General features: G+C 36.7%; 2 protein-coding genes and 1 long non-coding RNA gene across 4 annotated transcripts in view; all 3 read right to left on the reverse strand.

Moving 5' to 3' along the window:
* The window catches only part of LOC105454841 (hydroxyacid oxidase 1-like), a 6,577-nt gene extending 5,132 nt beyond the window's left edge, over positions 1 to 1,445 (reverse strand). Inside the window, exons 1-2 of the mRNA XM_011697750.1 lie at positions 1,295 to 1,445; positions 235 to 395 (exon numbers count right to left, since the gene is read on the reverse strand). Coding sequence (XP_011696052.1) covers positions 235 to 368 — 134 coding nt within the window. The 5' untranslated portion in view covers positions 369 to 395; positions 1,295 to 1,445. The remainder of the gene's footprint in view (positions 1 to 234; positions 396 to 1,294) is intronic.
* A 2,074-nt stretch (positions 1,446 to 3,519) lies between these two features.
* Positions 3,520 to 6,406, reverse strand: LOC105454828. The gene is made up of 2 exons (XR_975055.1): positions 5,459 to 6,406; positions 3,520 to 5,203 (listed from the first exon to the last, which is right to left on the reverse strand). It is a non-coding gene; the product is annotated as an uncharacterized LOC105454828 (long non-coding RNA).
* Positions 6,407 to 8,230: 1,824 nt separating this feature from the next.
* LOC105454829 (probable ubiquitin carboxyl-terminal hydrolase FAF-X) overlaps positions 8,231 to 23,151 on the reverse strand; it is a 20,580-nt gene continuing 5,659 nt past the window's right edge. For both annotated transcript variants that reach the window (XM_011697727.1, XM_011697729.1), the window contains exons 11-30: positions 22,480 to 22,681; positions 22,057 to 22,386; positions 21,605 to 21,939; positions 21,274 to 21,517; positions 20,605 to 20,742; positions 19,364 to 19,642; positions 17,514 to 19,267; positions 17,148 to 17,321; positions 16,939 to 17,080; positions 15,488 to 15,792; positions 15,173 to 15,423; positions 14,913 to 15,088; positions 14,631 to 14,827; positions 14,414 to 14,541; positions 14,150 to 14,316; positions 13,550 to 13,812; positions 13,236 to 13,465; positions 12,147 to 12,349; positions 11,706 to 12,052; positions 8,231 to 11,454 (exon numbers count right to left, since the gene is read on the reverse strand). In XM_011697727.1, the coding sequence (XP_011696029.1) occupies positions 11,298 to 11,454; positions 11,706 to 12,052; positions 12,147 to 12,349; positions 13,236 to 13,465; positions 13,550 to 13,812; positions 14,150 to 14,316; positions 14,414 to 14,541; positions 14,631 to 14,827; positions 14,913 to 15,088; positions 15,173 to 15,423; positions 15,488 to 15,792; positions 16,939 to 17,080; positions 17,148 to 17,321; positions 17,514 to 19,267; positions 19,364 to 19,642; positions 20,605 to 20,742; positions 21,274 to 21,517; positions 21,605 to 21,939; positions 22,057 to 22,386; positions 22,480 to 22,681 (6,022 nt within the window). In that variant the 3' untranslated portion in view covers positions 8,231 to 11,297. The remainder of the gene's footprint in view (positions 11,455 to 11,705; positions 12,053 to 12,146; positions 12,350 to 13,235; positions 13,466 to 13,549; positions 13,813 to 14,149; positions 14,317 to 14,413; positions 14,542 to 14,630; positions 14,828 to 14,912; positions 15,089 to 15,172; positions 15,424 to 15,487; positions 15,793 to 16,938; positions 17,081 to 17,147; positions 17,322 to 17,513; positions 19,268 to 19,363; positions 19,643 to 20,604; positions 20,743 to 21,273; positions 21,518 to 21,604; positions 21,940 to 22,056; positions 22,387 to 22,479; positions 22,682 to 23,151) is intronic.

The raw sequence follows: 23,151 nt of genomic DNA on the forward strand, positions 1-23,151 counted from the left end.
TCAAAAACTCGGGGTCTCATTTTTAATTTTCTCCTGTACACGAAGAATACACATTATATATCCTATTTTTCAAAATATCCTATCTACAAAAAATTATTGAAGGAATCACATATACGCAATATAGGTAACTACAAAAATTATAACTACTTTCTACTTTTTCTTCTTCAAATATTTCGTATCAAATGTGCATAACATTCTACGTTTTTATTTTTAGATTAGATAGATTTAATTTACTTCTTGAAAGCTTCCCTATTCCATTTAACGCTATATTCTTCTCCTGCGCCACTCTTATAGTAATCCCTCACGGAAGCAGGCAAACGTTCCAGAGCATGCTTCTCGTAGTCCTCGACACATACGTACGCTGCCATTCTATTGCGTCAAAAATTAATATCACACTGTAAAAAGTATTGTTATTGTAATTAATTTTACAATTAAGCATAAAAAAATTTATAATAAATCTAATCGAGAAGAGGCCATGTCGGCTGACTCACCGATTTCAATGAAAATTTTTTTGTCAGTTGCATCAAATTTCATGAATTCGTTTGCGAATTCTGAGAATGTTGAATGATTTTACATGGAAACTTCATTTAATGAATACTTGCAAATGTTTCATTAGTGAGTCAATTCACACGTGTAATTTCCTCTTATTAAATTTATTATAGTTTCTTTCATGTTTCATTCCCTTGTAATATTCTTATAATTTGTATTATATATGTGTGTATATATATTATAACATTTTTTTAAACATTTTATATTCGTCAACTGATACTTTTATAATATAATAGTAGATGGTAGTAACGTAATGTTATTGCGAACATGCGACGTTATATAACAGAAGTGCATTGTATAATTTAAAGAGAAACAACAAATAAACACATTATTTCGAAAGTAAAGCGTATAGAAGAACTTATAGTAAATCTAGAATATGTATATGCTTCTGTCTTACAATTCGTGTCAAAAAATAATATGATCTTGAAGATGTCTCGAAGAGAGTTTCGTTATCAACAGATAAATACATATTTTATAATGTAATAGATAACTGTATTTATATATAACATTGCGCGTAATAATTGAGACACAAATCTCAGTTTGACAGAATACATAGTCTTAAATTGTTGCATATAGTCGTTTATTACGCGATATATAGTTGTCATTCTCTATTGATAACGCAGACAGAATATTTATCATTTTACTGATAACAATTAATATACAGCGGTACTGATGGCGTCGACGTATCGAAAAAAAATTAAGCAGATAAAAAATTCGCGCATATAAAAGATTAAAAAAAACTTACCCTTCGGATAGCTCGTTGTCCACTTCTGCTCGTCTCGATCATTAACAAACGACTGACTATTCTCGGATAAATCTTCGCCGATAGCACGGCGAAAGTTAGGAATTTAGTCATACAACAGATAAAACTGCTCTTAGATAAACAACACGGGTTGTTTTGATCTGTTTCCAACGATGCGATGAATATATCAACTGTCTTCTCTTATGAAGGATGAATTGATAACGCTTAATATCAACAAAGATATTTCAAGAAGTACGGCAGTTTCCATGAATTATACATTCTTGCGTGTATCATACATTAAATCATACATACATACATACATACATACATTTTTCGTCTTTAATTATACGATGATATTACATTACCATGTAATGTAATATCATCGTATAATTCAAATCGATGCAAATTATCTAATGGCACGCGTGCCTCCGAAACGCGATGTAAATTAAATGTAGAATAAATAGAGAAAAATCTATTCTCTCGATTAAATTTTATTTAGGCGATGATATACTTGGCAAGAAATATCACAATAATAATACTGGATCAAGTTCAAAATGCATTCGCTACGAATTACGAAACCTGAGTACCTCATTGTCAGTTTAAATAGAATTGAAAATGATTAAGTTTATTAAGAAGAATTAATCTTTATATATTAAGAAATTAATAATAACTAATATTGTCCTAATACCAAAATAATGATTTTTTTTAAGGGAAAAATCTAGAATTGCTAGAAAAAAATAAAAACAGGATAAAAATCGGTATAATATACAAAAATCGGTTAAAAGATAAAATCCATTTAGATAAAAATAAATTCTTTTAGCTTTATAAATGTTTCAGGGAGATTTAAAACTCTCCCTTCCTTTTTTTCTTTTACGTAAAAAAATTGCAGCACAAATTGCAAAATAAAAGATATAATGTGATATTAGGCTTTGCTTATTAGAGAAATTATTTGAAAGGATGAAAAAGGTTTTCTAAAAGAGGATTTGAAGAAATTCTAAAATTCTAAGGCAGCAGCAATTGTAGTACGTAAAAACTATCACAAACAGAATTCGATGACTTCTATCATATTTCAACTCGTATCACTGATGAAAACTATCCGGATAGTCAGATTTGTCAAAAACAGATTCTGCAAAGTGTCTGATACAAACTTTGTCGGCAAAATATCAACAAAATCTGTCTGATAATAAAATCTGTCAATATACATAGAATATGCTAGCAGACTTATTGCAGAATCTACCATTTTATAATTATTTAAATGATACCCAGACAGTTAAATTTGTCAAAAATTTTACAGTGTCTATTACAAATGTTGTCAATAAAATGTCAACAAAAATAATAAAATCTATTAATAGAATATGATGATAGAGCGATTGTAGAAATCAAATAGATCTGCTATTTCTGATAGAAGATGAGCTTAATATTTTATGATGTCAATCTACATGATATTCTGTTCAGTAAACTGCTAGCATACCGTTAACATTTTGCTTACTGAATTATAAATAGCGATTATGATACAGACATAAAGACTTACTGCATATCTTCTAATCGTTGTCAATATCACCGATACTATGTGACGTTAAAACTTAAAGCTCCTGACTGGTCACTGCGATTATATTAGAATCGTGACGTTATAAGCGAAAAATGATACGTTAAAGTTTCTTGCCATTTGTAAATTTAAAATTATCAAGAAAATTTAGATGAAATCGATTTAAAATACTTGTAAAAATGGACGGAAACTATTCTTTCTCTCCTTAAGCGAATAAAAGGCACGTGAAGCCTATTTTCAGAAAACGGCAAGAAAACGGTTTAATAGCTGTTGAAAAAAGTGAGAAATATGCTTTTACATTTAAAATTCAAAGATATAACATCACTTTCCGTTCATTTTTACTTTTTTTAATTTGATAAGTACGAGACAAATCACATTTTCACAATTATTAAAATACATAATAACGAAATGGCATGCAAGATCAACACTTTTCACAGTAAGGCTCGTTCTACAATATGTCGTATGTCGGTTTACGACTTACGATACCGACGATTGTACATATAACAGGCCTTGTACGATAAATTAAGTTCTATAATTCCTACAGCGATATGATACCGCCAACGCGGAGTTCTTGGTTGAGTAGTCAGGAGCCTTAAACTTTTAAGTATTTCTGCTTCAAACGTACGGAATTCTAGATTAATTTCCGGGAAACGCAGAGAAAGGGAACGGAAAAACGATCGTATGTTTTAAACTTTACTTTACTTTATTACATTCTGTTAGAAATAATACACAAAAGATTCCGGAGGCGGCAGAGGTCTCCTTACTGCGGAACACGCAGGACGCGCGGGTGTCGCCCGTTTGTAAGTAAAAGCCCCTCGCAAAAATTGGCAAACCATCGCCCGCAACCCCCCGTGCGTATCTTTATTTCTGTGTGTGAATGTGTGTTTTGTTCGCGTTGTGTACGTGTCTATGTGTGTGTATGTGTGAAACTGTGTGTATAGTTTTTATTTTATTTTCTAAATCACCTCAGCGACCGCGCGCGCGCACACCAGCACATTGCATCTAATTAAGAATATACAATCTTATAGTAATTATACTTATATTTATATATTTATATATATATATAATATGTATATCGAAAGAGAGTCTGCGAGGGACCATAAATAACGGCGCGGGTCGGCGGTGTGCATGGGGGATGGGTCGCAGGATTGGTTGGCAAATCGGTTTTACGAGTTTAAATGAAAAATGCCTGCATAAATGCGCCATTTAATGCGGATATGTAGCGCGTAGGGCGACCTGAGCGCTTCTTTTGTATATCTCTTTTTTTTTTTATAGAACCGCCTGTAAAATTCCAGCACGTCGACGGCAAATCTGTATCTCGCTATCCTCGCCTCTCCCTTCTGAGTTAGAACTGACACACGAGTTGGATGGCATTGTTGAACGCCCGAAGGACCGAATGATCTCGATCTCAACATCTCGATTCTATTTTATAAATCCTATTTTAGGATTATTTAAATTCTAATATTTCACACGTTCCACCTCCCTTTAAAGATGTCTTTCCGAATCTTTGTATCGTTTGCGAAACGAGTCCCGATTGCGCGATTGCGAGGATCTGGGAAGTATTCAAGGATATAAAGGAGAATTTTACGCGAACCTTGTGGTTTCCTCACTCGAGAACGCTCGTCCTTATTGATCTTCTGTCGTGATAATCCGCGACGAGAAATTAGGAGGATTCAGCAGAAACGTTCGCAAACGCGTTTGATTGTGGACACACGACGACACTCATAAAATTGAATTGTGAAATAAAAAATAAATATAAAATCATAATTATTTGAAACGCATTTGCGGCATTATTAAGGGATTCAATCAATAAAACGTACGATTAAAAACCTCTTTTTACACGCTTGCGACGTTTCACCCGACTCTCCTTCAAAAATAAGTATAAATAATAATCCCTCCTTCAAAAGTAAATAATAATCGCATTTCATCCGCGCGGTTTTTCGTCACGGCAGATCAATGACTGTGCAAAGAATTGACAGATCTTTTCTGAGAATTTTTTCAAACTACGCTCTTCTCCCCCATCCTGTTATTGTAAAAACGACTCGAATGCGGAGAAGTAGTTTCGAAAATCAAAACTCAGTGTACTCTCTGCTTACTTTTGTATTTCCAATATACCACAGAGATCTAATAATTATTCAAAATTCTACGAAAAAACGAGGGAATTTCCTTTCGGCGTCTCTCAGACATTTGTGTCTCTCGTTTGCGTTAATTTCGTATTATTTTTCTAATAATCTCTTTCTCATGTCTATCCCCATGTCTCGTCTCTTGATAACATCTTCTCTCGTTATCGCATGCAGGGTGTTGTTTGACACGTTTAATGTCCATCCATTTTAGAGCTCTTCGTAGCCTCATGTATCAATTTTTTTCTGTTTAAATACATAAGATTAGATTAGACATTCCATTTTGATTTTTCTAGTGGCAACTCTTTTTTTCTCGTGTACACGTATGACTCATGGACGTGTATGATAATGTTATTATCAGTAAATCCACGTCCGTGAATTGTATGTTCTCACACAATGAGTGCACACACACGGATGTTCACGTGTCGCATTCGTTTTACGAACAGCATATTAATGATTTTGCGCATAGATCCTTATTTAGATATATTTCATTTTATATACCTCGCACAAATGCAATTGCTCTCTTTCTCTTTACTCTCTAATCGATCCCGATCGATCGATTTGATACTGCAATATCTTTTGATGATCCGAGGAGGTTTTCGAATTCGGCCTCTTCCTTCGTTCGAATCTCACATCATTAGCGTTCGAAATGTATCTCGTCAATAGAGTTAACGATATAATCTCGTGTCTCTTTGACATTTTCGCGTTTCGATTGCTTCGCGTGTTTTACGTTTTGCGTCTAACCAAACATTTTATGTGCGGCATTTTGAATTATATACGGAATGACAATTTTCAGATTTTGGACAAAGCAAACGTTAAATACGCAAAAATCAGACGTTCCCTGGCATGTATCGCGCATGAATAAATATTCTCTTGCAATTAACTCTATTAGCAATTAATAAAGTAAGCTGTAGCATATTTTAATTGCAATTAATATAGTGCGTTCGAGTCTCCTAAATTTTTGTCCTTTCGCCACGCGATCTAGTCCAGGAGAGCCTCGGATTCAGTTATGCGGCTAGTTTATTCGCGTCACGGTTCTACGTCTGCTCTATTTTTTTTCTCCCTCTTCCCTCTCTAACCTTTTGCAAAGCACTAGTATTTGGTTTCGTGCGAAGAAAGCGTAAAAACTAAGTATTTGCAACAGGAAAAGCCTGTTTACGTATACACGCGCAAACGCGAATTATATAACATCTCTTCCGCATAGAAAACGTAATCTTCCCTAAAGATCGGAGGTAGCGAAGCACATTTTTCCGGCACGCTGGAAAAGATTTTAGGCGAGAGCAGGATGGGTACTCAAATTTTGTAAAAGAATTCCCTGAAAATTCCCGGATTTTCCAGGAATTTTATTCAAAATTCCAAGTAAGATTAGAGAATTTCTCAATACAGCTTTAAAATTAATTAGGCACTAAGAGTTTTAATAACGTATAGAACTTGATGCGTGAAACAATTTAATCTTCTGATATGTACAATAGTTACATATCCATAGAAAATTTTTCGAACATAACGAAAGATTTTGTATGAAGATACATATGTGAAGATTAAATTGTTTCACGCACCAAGTTCTGCGTTATTGGACTCTTAATGCCTGAATTATTATTTCCGGATTATCGTTTTTTTAGATTAAAGAGTCTTTATATAGTACATGTTAATTTTAAAATAAATTAACTTTCAGTATCAGGAACCTTCGATATGGGGCCACGTTTACTTTCTAAAGGGAAATTAAATTTAAAAGTAAAATTCAAAAAATTTTCCTGGGTATCAGTAAAATTCCATGAGAATCCACGATTTTCAAAGATAAAAATGAAATTCTCTGAGAATTCCAGGTTTTCCCGGTTTTTCCCGGTAGTACCCACCCTGGAGAGGATATTTCGATGTATTATGCAAACAAGTTACCTCTTTATCCGGGACTCTTTGTATTCCGAAAAAAGTTGTCTTTCGATTGAGCTTTTCTTCATTTTTATAGGGCAAACTACTAGACAATTTCAAACGGTACGAATATGGTCAATTCTGAATGAGAAATAAGGATTTCCAAATAAATTTCAAAATAAGAAAATATCGAAGAGACCTGTTCGAACATAAGAGACCTATCTTACCCTTATAACTTTCTTCTTTGCAGTCTTCTCCATCCTTAAAGCTTTCGAAGATACGCGATCGCGCATTTTGAAGCAAACTACCTAACGTTTAGATAATTAATGTTAAAAAGGGGTATCCGAACGTCGAGGATATCACCTACACAGTATGATGACACGTTTTTGGACCGACCGCGCGTTCTTCGCACCCAAAAAAGAATTACGAGCCGCGTGCAAAAAGTATTTCTACACAAACGTATATGTAAGTGTATACAGCCAGCGGATATAAAGGGGTCATTAGAAAAACGTATGTTTCTGATATCTAGGACTTTGGTAAGAAATTGCATCCGCGGAGCACCCGATCTGGTCTGCGGCTCGTGACGTCAGGGTCGATGCTATATAAATTAACGAAATGCCGAAATCGGTGTTATTAAGCCGGTGGAACGCCTCGACCCGAACGCCAATTCGTGCAGACCAGTGACCTGTCGCAACGAATCTCGTTCGTTTCTCAGGTGCTAACTAAATCAAATATAAAGCGACGCGGATGACTCGAACGGTCGCGCTGATGCATAAAATAGCTCAGAGGCGGATGTGCTCTTTCCCTTCCCTCTTTCCTTCCTTCCTACGCAACGAAGAAATCTCTTCCGGAAAGATTCCAATGTTCTACTAACGCGTAACACTAATATCTTCTCGTTCTTTGGCAACGAGACAATCGAGCACGTGGGAGCACCAGCGCGCGCGATCTCTTTTCTTTCTGCAGAGCGGGATTGCTCGGAGGATCGAAACGAAAGCACGGAGCAGACGGATTGACTGCCTGTCGAGGTAGTTACAAGCGACGAGCGCCTCTCCTCACACGTCAAAGGCAAATGAGAAAATGCGGAGTACATGTCTGCAGAAACATTCGCGGGCCCATTTGATGAAAGTGGCGGCGGCGGCAGCGGCGACGACGATGATGACGACGAGGACGGCACATCCCCCCTGGTGATTGATCTTGCTGTGGTGCGCGCAAAACACACGTCGTCGGGCGCTTCGAGAACGTCACGCAGATTAAATGAACGAAAGCTATTAATCTCCTTTCGTTTATTCTAATAATTTTACTGACTAGAGCGTCATGCGCGCGCTGAATACAATTAAAATTATCTTTAGAACTAGAACTAAAGAGAACGTCGATGATAAATCCTCTTTTCTCTCTCTCTCTCTCCTCTTCGTCTTCCTCATCCTCTTCTTCATCTTTTCCCTCCGCTACGTTTTTGTGAGAGTTTATTAACTGCGCATACGATCTCGAAAAACGATACTATTCTGACCTCGTCGTGCGCTCCGCACGCAGGCGACGCGCAAGCGACTCACGCGTTAACGCACGTTACAGTTCACGCACATTTGCCTTTGAGCATTTTGATTCCTTTTCCTTTTTTTTTTTTTTTTTTTCCGTCCGACGACCCTCGTACTCTGAAACGAATGTAAATTCGCGATGGCTACCTCCACCGACGTGTACGCAACATGTATTAGACATCAGCGTAAGCACACACACAGTTCCTTCCAATTTACCTGCGGAACAGGATCGCGCGTACGTCTCGTGTAAAAACATTGCTGCACACGATCACCTTTCTCTTCCCTCCACGCTCCTCCCTCCGTTATGTACAAGCGTTGTGGAAATCGGTATAATTTCGACGGGTTGAAATTCTCGCGTACGCGAGGAAAGGTCTCTCGCTCTTTTCGAGTTCCGCAAACAAATTCCATACAGGTGATTTTTCGCTTGCCTCCGTAAATTAATGAAATTATACTTGATCTTAATCCCTGACGGTGATCCTGACACGCACAGAAAAATGACATCCCGTCAATCTCTACCGCCCCTTGCGCACACCTCTTTTCTTTCCCTCTGGCGCGACAACACCGAGCGTTATCTCGTTCGATGGCAAAAAAAAGTAAAGGATAAAAAAGAAGAGGAAAACCGATATTCCAGTCTGTCACTAATTAATAAAGAAACAACGCGCTCGGCTATGTCTCGTAGCTTACGTCTCCCTTATTTCTACCACGCATAAGATAAATGACACTAGTATTCATGACACTTCCAGTTTGTGACCCATATATCATCTTTCGGAGAAGTAATTTAACGAAAAAAAAAATAGAAAGAAAATCAAGTATTGTACATGATACGCTTATTTAGTGATACAATTAAATATTAAATAATTATAGACTACAGTTCGTGTTAACAAAAGTGAACTTAGCATACGGTCTGTGTACAAAAACCAGGATTTACAATAGCGTTTCTCTAAATCTCAATGTATAATAGGAATATAATAATTTTTTTATCACATATAAAAAGCGGTTGTCTATATGTACATGTCTCGAGTAAGATTAGGTACCATTATAATTTAACCAATAGAAGCTATTATATAATTTGGTACACTGTATTTAACTCGGTATTCGATAAATACGAACAATAATAATCGATACGTCATACTTCCTGGTGTCTTGACATAGTCGTTGGTTTTTTTTTTCGCACGAAATCATATATGTATACACACGGCTCGCTTATTCCACGTTACACACGCGACTTTTTTATTTTCTCTTTTCTCTCTTTTTAAAGACCATTTTTATATAATATCTATATATAACACACGTTACTCAATAAGTCAGAGCTATGGCCAGTTCAAATAAATTCGAGGGTCGTTCGTCGCATAGTCCACGGTTCTCTCCTCTAGAATGCATCTCCGTTATGTAATATTGCCGGAAATACGCTTGCCGAAACGATGTGCGCCATGATCGCTTTCGCAACTTTTGCGAAAAGACCACAGCTCTATCAACGATGAATCGTATCATACAACGATACAAACTAGTATTTGTTTGCTCCACATCCTCTTTGTGTCTACCGCTCCTTTTCAATTCCTTTCTTCGTAAAAATTTGAACTCCGGATGAGGACAGTGTCCTGTTTTTTTTTTTTTCCAAGCAACTGCCCATACATCCGACATCTCGATGTCGTATTTTAATGTGTACGTGCGTCATGATAAACTAAAGTGGCCCACCTCGTTTTTTGGGCTCCGAGATACGTTCCAATCGATCTCTCCGTCGACGAAATCAATTATTCTCTCGTCGTATCCCACGCGTTTTCAGTGATCTAATTTCCTCTAGATTCCTTTTCCCCTTTCCTCTCCATGATCAACTCAACAAGCGAAGTTATAAGCAATCAAAATTTGAAGCAACAACTTGATTCTTAAATATCTACCTAAAAGTACAATGGGAGTCGCACAATGTCGAAGGCACAACTCTTTCAAATCGGTCGAACTGAAAGAAAGCACAACAGGAGGCATCATTGGCGTATGTTGAAATTTAGCGGCACGGCAGGCCGGCCGCCAATAAGTGTCTTTCTTCCAGAATGCTCGAGATTATTAAGTACAAGAAGGATTCTTTTATTGTTGTTAAAAGATTAAATAGCAAAAGCTATGTATACATATATAGCGTAGCTATATATTTTTTATATATATGTTAGAGCATAGCTTTTTTTCGCGATAACTGTGCTTTCTCTGAGATGAGATGAGAACATACTAGCTTATTTCCCCTTTTTTTTTTCTGTAGTCATATCTTTCGATCGTTAGAAAGTTCCATTTCAACTTCCCTTCTTTTTTTTTTATTAGTAACAAATTTACATAGGCATACGGAAAATTATGTTTTATATTTTTGTCTTCTAATCGGCAGAGAACGGGATTCCGTAACACACTACTCGCTATACATTTATACAATCTTACGATATTCCTAAGCTTGAATCCACATGCATTAATCGAGGCAAATAAAACTCCTAGCTGTACTAACAGCTTTATCGATCGCTCGAGAAAAGACAGCGTATTTTCAATCTTTTTGTCAAATTGTCATTTCTAGAATTGGAAGCCAAATGGTCGTCCGGGGGAGGGGGACGGGGGGAGATACAAACATAGAGGTGGTGTCGAGATTAAGGAGAAAGAAACTATCGTTGAGAATTGATTGCCTCAACCAGCATGCGTTAATTCACTTTTCAGTCGGAACCGTCTTCCATTTCATCATTACAGTTCGAACATTCATAGCGCGTCATATTATCAAAGTAACTACCCACAGTGAAACTAAGAGATTAGCATGAGTTCGTTAAAGAATGGTCACTAAAAAAACAAATCCTCACTTGTTATATCTGTACATGTGCTGCTACCGCTCGCCACCAAGCTGCTGGCGCAGTGATATCTAAGTATCCCGAAATCGTTTCACTGAGGCAGCAACTTGGTACAACGTCAGTATTCAGCGTTCATTATGGATCCTGGCTGGTATTTTGTGACGACTCACAGTTTTGTGGATTATGCATTTGAAGCGCTAAGTGGGGTGTGTGTACTGGGGAAGGTCCTGGTTGAGGCTGTTGTTCTTCTTGCATTTGTTGGATCACGGTGAAGTCCCGATTGATGGGGTAACTGCAAAAAGAGGAATAAGCAATTGTTAAAAATCAGTTTGCTTATGTCCTAGAAAAAAAAAGATTGTATTATTTATTACTAATCCACTCTGGCAAATAAAATAAAAATCTAATATCGAGCGAGCGAGAGAGAGTTTAAATTTTAAGTTATAATATAATCTTTTATTTTCAAAAGATTCAGATAAGCAATTTTGCAATCGATATTATTAGGAAGTGTATATTAACAGTATAGAGGATATAGTATAGACTTACTCCATAACGCACTTAGAATCCAAGTGCACTCCAGATGCCCAATCTAAACCACTGTGTCTGAGATTGCGTCTCTTAGTTCGGACATCATATTTCTCATATTTATTTATGGATGGAATAGATTGATATTTGAATGTACGTTGATATTTCTCGGCTTCTTCCGCACAATCTTCGCTCGTCTCTTCGACTTCTGGTTCCTCATCAGGACACAGTTCGCACGCTCGCTCCAACGTCTTCCTTGCGCTATTGCTACGTTCCAAAACATAACCGTTTGCGGAATCATTGGACTGCGTTGGTGGCGACCAGTTGTTATACGCGTGGGTGTAAGGCGCCGTAGAGGCATATGGTCGCTGAAAAAAAAAATAACGATTTATCGTTTACATCTGTAATCGTCGTAATATCGAACGGCGTAATGTTCGGTTTCTGTTACATAGTTACACGTACCTTGTCAAGTTCGTCGTGGAGCCAATCTATCGCGTGACTCCATTTTCTTTTCAACTCCGGACTGTGATGTAAAAGCTGATGCGCTGGTCTGCATTTACTGAAGAGCTGCACCATACATTTAATACACTGGTAGGCTCTCTTCTGATAATGGTTTTTACTTCTCTGTATCGTTTCGAATAAACCTTCTCGCTCATCGGGAACTCCTGAAAAGTGTAATTTCATGCATTGCAATAACTATCGACTTGCAGGAAATGGAAAGTTACTTTTTAAAAGTAACTAGTTATAGTTACTCGTTACAGAGTTAAAAAAGTAACTAGTTACCGTTACTAGTTACTGATTTTTAAAAATAACTCATTATTGTTACTTAAAAAGTAACGATACGTTTTTTTAATGCTGAAACAAGATCAGTCTAAATAATTTAAGATGCAATTTTTTGTTTAAATATTAATAAAAACAATACAGCAATGACACTAGATCGATATATAAAAATAGGAAAAGGAAAGCCTTTTTGGATATAAGCTAGAGCTTCCAGCTTTCGCTTCAGCTTAATATTTCAAAGTGAATTTATACACATATCCAATTCTAAAACTACGCGCCAATTAAATTTTTGATCTTGAAACGCAATTCAGCTGATATTTTTCATAATAAATTTTTCTAAGTATTTTAAGATGCTTATAACGTAAATATCTTATTAAATTACTTGCCAATTTAATTTGTGATATTGATTGACTTATGGCATCTTTAAGGTATCATAAACCAATCACAGAGCCACATTAATATTTTAAGACATTATTTAAAACAATCTTAAAAGAGTAAACTATGTGAATACTAGCTAAACACTGAAAATTGAATATACATACGAAAATTTTGTCATAAATACAAAAGGTAACGATAAAAGTAACTGTATAAGTCGTTACCGTTGCCGAAAAAATGTAACTACGTTACTGTTAGTTACAAAAAAAAATAGAAAAACGCGTTCTGTTACCAAAAAAAGTAACTGTAACGGTAACAGCGTTACAAGTAACGAGTTACTTCCAATCCCTGCTAACGAGCAATATCCGAAAGATAAGGTTTCGTGAATAAACTTACCCTTAAGTGCATTGTGTACGCGATGCGTCTGCCATGAATCCTCCATCAGTAGTATCGCAAGCAGCAGATCTGTATGATGCCTCAACTCGTGGGTGTAAGCGAATCCTATCTGCCACAACAGCTCACTAAGCACCGTTCGCGACAGATGTGGATTCTCCCAACAACAGTATTGCAATAATTTAACTGTATCTTCTGTCACGTTAGCATCCTCAATCAATTTCTTGATGTAACTATTTCAACAGACAGAATAAACGTTAAAAATATTACGTAAAATAAAATTTTATTCATAGAATTTAAAACGTGCTAATTCTCACCTGGTACGAATAAACAATATATCAGCTGCTTGTGACTGAATGGGCATGAGATACTCCGACTGACACGCAGGATCGCCATACGGATTTGGTAAAGGTTCCGCACGAGGCTGCTGACTCGAGTGCACTTTCGACGACACATCGCAGCACCGTATCAGCATGCTAACTACCTGGTGAAGTTTAGTCAATTCCGGATACTGATATTTTATGGTAGGACCTGGGCCTTCATCGATGGCGACTAACATAAACGTAACTGGTACATTTAGCTGCAAATAATATTTTAAAAAATTATTAAATTGTCACTCAAACATGTTTTATCTCCAGTGCAAGATATGATACAATTGAACCTCGATAACTCATCAACTCGAAAAATACTCGAATTTTTTCCTCTAAAAGCCGTTATAATCGGAAAATTATAAACTCTCGTGCAAGCTTCCGTAAGTCGTAATTTTCATGTCAATTCTCTTTTACTCAAACTTTGAAAAGTCGAAACTTCTATAACTCGGAAGATTTTTATAACTGTTCCCTTGAGATTCGAGTTATCGAGGTACGACTGTGTTAATATTTATTATAACATAATTATGTAACGTAATTATTTATTACCTTAAGCAGTTGCGCCTTTTCGGCAAGACCAAGCGAAGCGTACGCGTGAAAGAGAGAAAAATAGTGAGGAAGATGACGGCCGTGGTCCGAAATTTCACGGTGCAGCAGCGACAGCACCGCGTGTAACAGGTGATCGCTGAGTGTCGCTACTGGATCTAAGAGTATAGCTGAAAAATGTTCACAAATTAAAAAGTAAAAATTGTCAAGTGGAAATCCCATTTCAATCGTATCATTTAGTTCTTATATGCGTATCTTAGTACTCACTCGGTGCATTCAAACTGGGCGGAGCACATGGACCATCTTGCAAAGAGACATGTGCGAGGAATACCAAAATTTTGAGGAAAGCAGTGCGCACTTCTGTACTGGGACAACTCAAGAGGTATTCGCAAAATCTACGGATAACCAAAATTATTAACATTCAAATACCCAAGTATTTTTACACATTATCGCGCATTTTTATTCGTTTGAAAAATTCTGATACCTATGTGGATGATTGAACAATACTTCATTGGCGAACCAAGAACGCACTGCTTTACTGCTACGCAAATGATGGCACACGATGTCGTACCAGTCCGTTGCCGTGCCACGTAACGTTTTCTTAGTGTGAAAACCTGTATAGAACAGAAATCTTGATGCCAACTGCACCGATAGCATCGCAAGTTCTTCCGCTTCGGAGCTCTGAAATCCAATCGTCATTTTAGCGGAGAATTAATAAACGGGATTCCGTCAGAAAATACATATCTTACACGCGTGATAGACTTACAAGTTTCTCATTTAGATTTTGCCGATTGATATTATGAGGATTGCAGGACACCAATTTCTTGATGAACTGGAAGTACTCAGCACTAAATTGATTTCGATTGTGCATAAATTTTATATTTTGCTTTCTCACACTGTATTCTATCGCTGGTGGCATTTTCATAACTCCTAGTTTCGTATCTGAAGAGTATGAACGAGTAATGAGACGACACGCTTCGTCGCGAGATCGAAATCTCGTGCGCGAAATTTTATCGATATACTTACACAATGATAGTTCATTTACACTTTTCATTAGAGAATTTTCTTCTACATCTAATCTTGTATAAAATAACATGTACGCATTCCACCATCGCTTCTGTTTGCGGTAACTCATCCGCTTGAGCATATGATCGAATACCTCCCCCAAATAATCACCGCCAAAGCATTGAGATTTCATCTCTTCTTCTTCTTCCATTTTGCATTCCGTTACATCGCCGTCGTCGAACTTATACCACTTTGCCGTACCATCGTTCAGTCTGCAAAATTATTAAATAAAAATTATTACCTAGTATCATAATTACTTTCATACGTTTAACATACCTGTGTAGAATGTAGGAATAGTAATGGCCACCGCTAGCCTGACCGCTGTGAACGACGATACCGGTCAATTGATACTTCGTGCACGTTCCCTTTACAGACTCCTCATAATCACAGTCTATAACTTCTCCTTCCAATTTAGCTAAGCCGGAGACAGTGTAAGGCTCCATGTCCAAATCTCGTGGAAACTCAAAGTAATCGTTGAATTTTATAGCACATACACGTTCGAAGTCGTACTCAAATCTTTTCAATTGAATTGCTAAAATAGGCGGCAGCTTTTTCACGCACAATCTCTTTACTGTTACGACCTAAACATAAAAGAGAACATAAAAATCTCTGATCAAGCAAAATGCTGCTTGGTTTGTGTAAAATGATATAAATATAAAATAATGAATATAAAAGACAAAATAACAACATTTGCTGATAAATAATTTTCTCATTAAATTTTTCCTTTTTAAATACAGTAGAGAACTCCGATCATCTACATCAATACGACAAAATTTATGCTCAGTTCCAAACTCAATAATTCAGGGTTACCATAAATTCTTCATTCTAAAATTTCATGACTTTTTCCTGACTTCTAGAAAAAATTTCACGATTTTCCCTGACTTTCGATTACATAAAAAAATTTTTGTGTATATTCCTTTAATTTGAAAACTATTTAAAAACCGTTAAATATTTTGTTGAGAGAGCAATTTAACATAACGATATAAATTACTATTCTTTTATATATGCGTACATTTGTTTTCCTCTGCTTACAATACAAGAAAAACATGTAAATATAGATTCTTTTTGATAAAAACTAAATTCTATTTATTGGAATCTCCGATTTGCTATTATACAAAGATTTACAAACTTAAAAGAAGAATTACAAAAATTCAAAGTTAATTTTAATTTTATTCATTTGTTCACAAATAACACAAGAAGCTTACTTACGTAAGTTAAAAAAAAACAGTTTTAAATAAATTTAAAATTCCAACAGAAAATAAACAAGTTGAAAATTCTAATGCTCTGTAGCATTTTAAACCTCTATTAAAAAGAGAGTTTATATTAGCTAACAAAACTGTATAAATGTGTGATATTAAACTTCTTTAAAGCTAAGAATTTTAATTTTCCAAAAAATTTTGTGAAATTCCCTGATTTTTCCCTGATTTCCATAACGGTTTTCAATTTCCCTGACTTTTCCCTGATTTCCAGTTTTGTGGCAACCCTGAATATATGCAAATATATTCGAATAATAAAAGCTCGATATGCTCGAGTTCAATTTTCCAAACGTCAGCTATTATCAAAATTCAAAACTAATAACTAAGTCTCTATTATCCGAATCAACTCCTTTGGTTATCACAACTATTTTGTCTCCCACCCTTCCCCCCTGGATAAACGAGGTTCTGTATTAACATTATAATAATTTCTTATACATTTGCAAAGATGTATTATCAGACGTGTAATCGTACCTTTTTGTTGCACTTATCACAATGGTAGGCGTCTGCACCCTCCAGCAGCTCTCCTTTCACGTATTGCTCAAGAGAATCCAGTAAATTACTGTGATTCCGTATGTCCACACTTATCACGCTGAATGGCTCCTCTTTGGAATATCTGAAGATAATGTAATGTGATATTACAGTTTACCGAAGAGAGTAGAATGTAAGAACTAAAAAGGTACCTATGAGGGCAACCTTTGCAGATTTTTTGGTCGCTGTATGAGCCACCAAGAATCTTGCCCATTATCTGCTCGTGTCCCAAGGCTTTCAATGCCTCGTCTAGACTCTCTACCAGACTCATGAAGAATTCTACTGCGTCCTGTTGTTCCCTAAGATTTACAGGTTCTCCTTGAAGCCTGTGAAAATTTAATTTTTTCATTAATTACTTAAAATGCAAAATATAATGCGCCATCAGTTTTTTTTATATATATTTTATACTAATAAGATTGTATTTTGTACGATTTTCTCCTCTCTTTTGGAACACAAGTTGTTACTTAAAAAAAAAAAAAAGTTTTATTGTAATAAAATACAATTGTTTTTATTCTTACTTGAAGTGCTTCCACAGTCCTCTAGGTATGTAATATTGTAGTTTACTGTAAGCCAGATGACCAAATATCGCTTGCACTTGCTTCAAAATGCCGATGTTATACTCCTTCCTGGATTCATCCGCACCGCACTTTTCTTCGTTCGTGTCGTTATCATTTGTTTCGATTGTCTGCTCCCCCTCGATCCTCTCTTCACCGGAAAAGTCCTCGTTCAGATCAGTCGCCGCGCCCTCGGCCGCCAAAAGTCCAACTCTAATGCTCTCCACCATATACAACTGCTGTAATACTGAATTCATATAACAGGTAGCCCCTGCATTCTTCAAGCCTACGAAGCCTTTGAGCGGCCTGAGCCCTACAGGCGGTAAATAATCCCACTCCACTAATGGTTCGTCCTTCTCGGAGTAGAACATGTCGGTGAGCATTGTGACTAGAAGTTTCATGTTGGGTACACAGCCTATGCAAAGACCTACGAGCAAGTCGAATGCAGCGCTGGTTGACTGAGGGGTGGTACACACCGGGCACGCCTGCGAAGCGCTGAGCTCGCCGGTGCTGCGAAGCTGCAGCATGAGGCGAGACGCGGGGAACACAAAATCCTCGACCAGCTCCTTGATCAAGTTGACCCCGTGCTTCTCGTCGGAACCGATCTCGTACTTCTGGTTCGGCGGTAGAAAGGCCAGCAGTTCCTTCGTTAGACCGAGGTGACCCTCGAGCAAGGCTTCGTCCACCTGGCTCTCTCCGGTCTCCTTCACGTTATCGCGAACTTTCTTCAACCAGGCGATCTCGACGTTTAACAGCGTCTCCGCGGTCGTGAGGGGACAACTTGATATATGCGCGAAGTTCAACAGTCGGCACAAAAGCTGAAAGTACTCGTGACTCTGTTTCGCGTTCTCCATAACGGTACTGTTCAGAACGGTGAAGAGAAGAGTTATGGTGACCAGTAGTGTCTGGTGTCCGCCGCTGCACCATGTCGATATGAGAAAAAATTGTTCGCCGGCGGCGATCCTGATGGCTCTTGACGTACTGAGTAGCACGAGATCTATCAAGAAGGTGTGCCATATCTTGTCCCTCGACAACGTTTCCAATGCCGACGGATTCAACACGAGGGCGATTGTCAGTACCTCGAGTGCTTCCTTGCACACAAGAACGTCGTTATTATCGGGGTTTCTCTGTTCCTTCTGGTTGGCCTCGTGCATCGAGTGAAGCACCTCGTTCGACGCGTTAACGTTGTTCAAGTTACCCGTGGATGCGGCCCACGCTAGTCTAATTATGGCACGTATAGTAGCCACATCCGGTAATTCCCATGAGAGGGCCTGCACAAAGAGCTGCCGACATCGATCAGCCTCGGGCCCGCCGGATAGCATTCGATGCGCCAGATGCTGCGCCAGTTTGGCCGCCACGCTTCTCAGCATGTATTCGGTACTTTGATTCGGTACACTCTGGAGAGCCTGTTTCAATACCGACACCCGCCCGCGGTTGTTAACGTGATTGTCGTGATTCTCCGAAGTTCCAGTCTGCTGAACCTCGTCCATCACGCATGCCATCACATTGCCCACCACTGTCAAGAGAAGCTTGCACAATCTCAGCACGGTTAGATAGGCAGATCGCTTCGTAGTCTCGTCCGCATTTGGTAAAAACTTATTTTTGGTTAGCATGTCGAGGATAACGCCTGCTTCGCCGCTTTTTATGAAATTATATTGAAATTCAAACGCTCTCTCCGACATAGGGTCGAGAGCCGGCATTAACAAAGTGTACAACACCTGAAAATGAACAAAAAAATCGTCATTGACAGAGAGAGAGAGTACAAGGCTAGAACGAGGATAAGACTTGCTAAGCGCTATTTAATATGCATTCACCTCTAAATTGTATAAAACTTGGCTAGGACTTGCAGTAAAAAATAGAGAATCTACTGTCGTATTCTGCTCGTTACAATGATATTGAGAAGGGTTTTGTAAAGCTTCGTCGTCCTTGTAATGGCCAAATAGCCACTGTAATCTTGTCACAGTGAAGGTATCTGGCGGCACTAATTGCAAGAGATTTCGTGCACCATCACGCAATTGCGAATGCTGAAGAGTACAGCCAAGGTCTGCTAATTGAAAGAAAAATGTCGCATATTGCGATCTTTGTGACATTACCTGAAACAAAGTCACATTGGAATAAGCGTGATGAAATGTAATTATTTAAAAAAAATTTTGGGAGAAATAGGCTCCCGAGAATAAATCAAACATATCAAAGTAGAGGCCTGTGGGAGCCAACACGGATGTTGGTGTGTAATAAATTTCTTTACAGATTCGGGGGGATGAGATTCTTATAGATGCATATTAGTATTAAAGAAAAAAATTGTTAATCAATTTAATTTGATACAAGTGATTCTGGCCTCATGTAATGAACTGCCCTGTTTTGAAAGATCCGATAGAATCAGATAAAAAGAAATCTATACAATTTTATCGTATTGTTCGTAAATATCAGATTTGTTATCTTTTTTTACTCTATTTAGTATATAATATAAAAGTACTCCAAGTAATGTTTACCTTTGACCATATTTTGTCAAAATTTATATTATCATACAATGTTTTCAGTTTATGTATGATTTATTATTTAATATTTTAATTTTAGAGATTTTGTATCTTTTATATGTAAATAATTTTAATATATTTCTTACAAATATAATAAAATATGTAACAAATCATAATTTTCAGCTTGAATTAGATAACTCGATAAGTTATGCAGAAAAAAACAAACATTCGAATTTATATTTAAGTGTATTTAATGTTTAAGTAAGATATACTATTGAGAAACGTTAAACTTCGATAGGTAACTTCTCTATAGTAGCTCAAATATGAGAATCCGATAGAAACGATAACTATATAATTAGATAAAATTTCAATAAAGTTTAAATCTATTTCTATCATTATCTATTGGATCTTTTAAGCAGGGTGTGTTTTAAGAGCGACAAATATGCGGCGCACAGTGTAGTTAGTAGTTTGTGTATAGTTAAATTTTATAAAAATTATCACCAACATCCATTAGCTCCCATATATAGGTCTCTACTTTAATACGTTTAATAATCAGTTTATAAATTTCACATTCAACTTACCACACCAGGTAAACTATTCTCTGCCTCTACATTCGGCCCGTCGTACGGATGATGCGGAGAACTAGTAGAGCTATCAGAGCTACTGTCCGGTGAGCTTGGCATATTGCTAGTTACTTGAGTGAGCTTCGCAGACAATAACTAAACGAAACACAAATCATATTCGTTGATTCTTTACATCATAAACATTTTATATTTTAGATTCACGGCCTTGCCTCTATTAGGGCTAGTGATTTGCTTTGAAAGCTTCAATATTCGAACTTCGGAGCTTCGAAGCTTCAAACTTTCGCAAAATACATTCGTGCAAATGAATTTATTCAGAAAATTTACAAATATTGTAAATAAAAAGAATTAATATATCTATACAAAATATATAATATATATATTCCAAAAAAATTTGAATCTTATAACCTAAAACATTACAAATTAATAATTAAACTTGATATATATGCAAATAAGGAAAGATAATGATCAATAAAAACAATCTAATTAAGAAAATTCAAATTTTTTATGTACATTTTTCAAAACTTCGAAAGGTCGAAATTAACGTCAAAGCTTCGAATATTCGAAGTGAATAAAACGCATACTCCCTCCGTTTTTGCCAACCTTCGGTTGGCGGCAGTCGGGAGTAAAAAAAAAAGAGTAACAGCCCTAATCTCTATTAATACTCACCATTTTGTCTCTCAGCGGAATCTGAGAAAGGAGTTTTCTCTCATCGGATTGCTCTAACGATTCTCCATTAATAAATAAATCGAGTTTCACATTTGCCCCGCTTGCTTTGATCCTGCGTAATATCTGACGTCTCAACGAAGCTAAAGTGTCATTGCTGTGTGTAAAGATATCTATGTCGTCAAGCGGTACTCGACCGGTATTCGCAAAACGAATAACAAGTGATAGATGCTTGCCACGAGCTGCTCTGTAATATCAGAATAAATAATGCGCTATCAATCTTCGCTGTACACAAGAGACATTCTTATCTCGATGTGTGCAACTGTAAGTTTACCTGTGCAACGGTAATATTTTCCGTTCCCCTGGAAAAGCTGTGTCGCACTCGTTTATGTATTCCTGTAAAACTTTCATAACGCGACACATTTTTATGGCCTCCATTTTAATCTTGTTTGTCATTTGTTCTTCACGCTCCTCCTTCCCATCCAAGTATACTCTGCTCAAAACAGTCACCGTGTCATAATGAGCCTTCAATCTGTCCATACACTCCGCTATATATGTTTCGTGAAATGCCAAAACGGACGACTGCAACCGCGGCCCTAAATTGGTGTTCACCTCCTTCAAGAGTTCTATGCCTCTGTTTGCAATTTCTTCCGGGCTGTTTGTTACTACCTGTTAAGATAAATAAGATCACCGCTATACATAACGTGCGCACGCAAGAAAATGGGAAAATGGAAATTCCCATATAATTGTAATTAAAGAAAAATAAACAAATACAATACTACATACTCTCCACAAATAATCAGTTCCAATTAAATCCACATCATCCATGAGAAATGTTCTACGTTTCAGTTTCAATTTTCCTTCCTTAGAATTAACGGCTTTAAAAAATCTTTCATAACATTTAATACCGCTTTCTGTAAGCAATGTCGGGTCTAATTGCAGTATATTGTTTTGAAAAAAATCCTTGTTTATTGCTGGATCCAGATCCGGTTCGTCTCCCATAAGTTTGGAGAACCATTTGAAGCACGCCTCGCGATCCGAAACAAATACACCTTGCTCAGCTAAACACTGCCAAATTTGTTCTGCTTGATCAGCACATAGCCATAATTGTCCATCCTAAGAAAAAGAATCCATGCCACGTTATACCATATTTTTCGCATAAATTCATGTCCGCTAAAATTTTCGCATAAGTTCATATCTGGAACGTACCTTTAATAAGAAGCGCAAGAAATTCAATCTTTCTTGCACTTGCATAATATGATTATATCGACCGTCAGGCATAAAAGTATTTGCGTCAATTTCAGGATTTTCCTTCACCAACTGCCGCACTTTATCCATATAATTTGTTAAGCTATTTGTTACAAGAATTACTACTGAATGTTCGTTTTGTAAACGCTCTATTACTTCTTGCCTGTATAATAACAAAAAAATCAAAATTAATGTAGCAACGTATCATATTTATATGCATTTATTTATGTAATGTATCATTAAGGGAAGTTTCACCTTTGCCAGCCGTAAAATTAGCTCTTGTTTCATGAATTTTTTTAAGAAAAATCTATTACATACAGTAAAACGCGGTTTTGCATAAACTTATATATTATTTGAACAGCAAAAAAAATATTTTTTATTTATACAAAAATGTATTTTAATGCCTCCTAGTGGCGATTAAATGTGGCATGTTTCTCGAGCTGACGGAAGTAATTACAAAAAAACAAATTAAGATAACGAGTCGATTCTTTTTTCTTATTGATCCTAATACTTTAACACATGGCGTGAACTAAAATCATGATTTTACAACAAACATTCAATTTGTTATTAAAAAAAATTTTTTAAATTTGTAGGGCAAAAAAATTTTTTTTCAAATGCTATCATTTTTACAAA

Source organism: Wasmannia auropunctata, unplaced genomic scaffold, assembly GCF_000956235.1.
Source record: "Wasmannia auropunctata unplaced genomic scaffold, wasmannia.A_1.0 LD335974.1, whole genome shotgun sequence".
Lineage (NCBI taxonomy): Eukaryota > Metazoa > Arthropoda > Insecta > Hymenoptera > Formicidae > Wasmannia > Wasmannia auropunctata.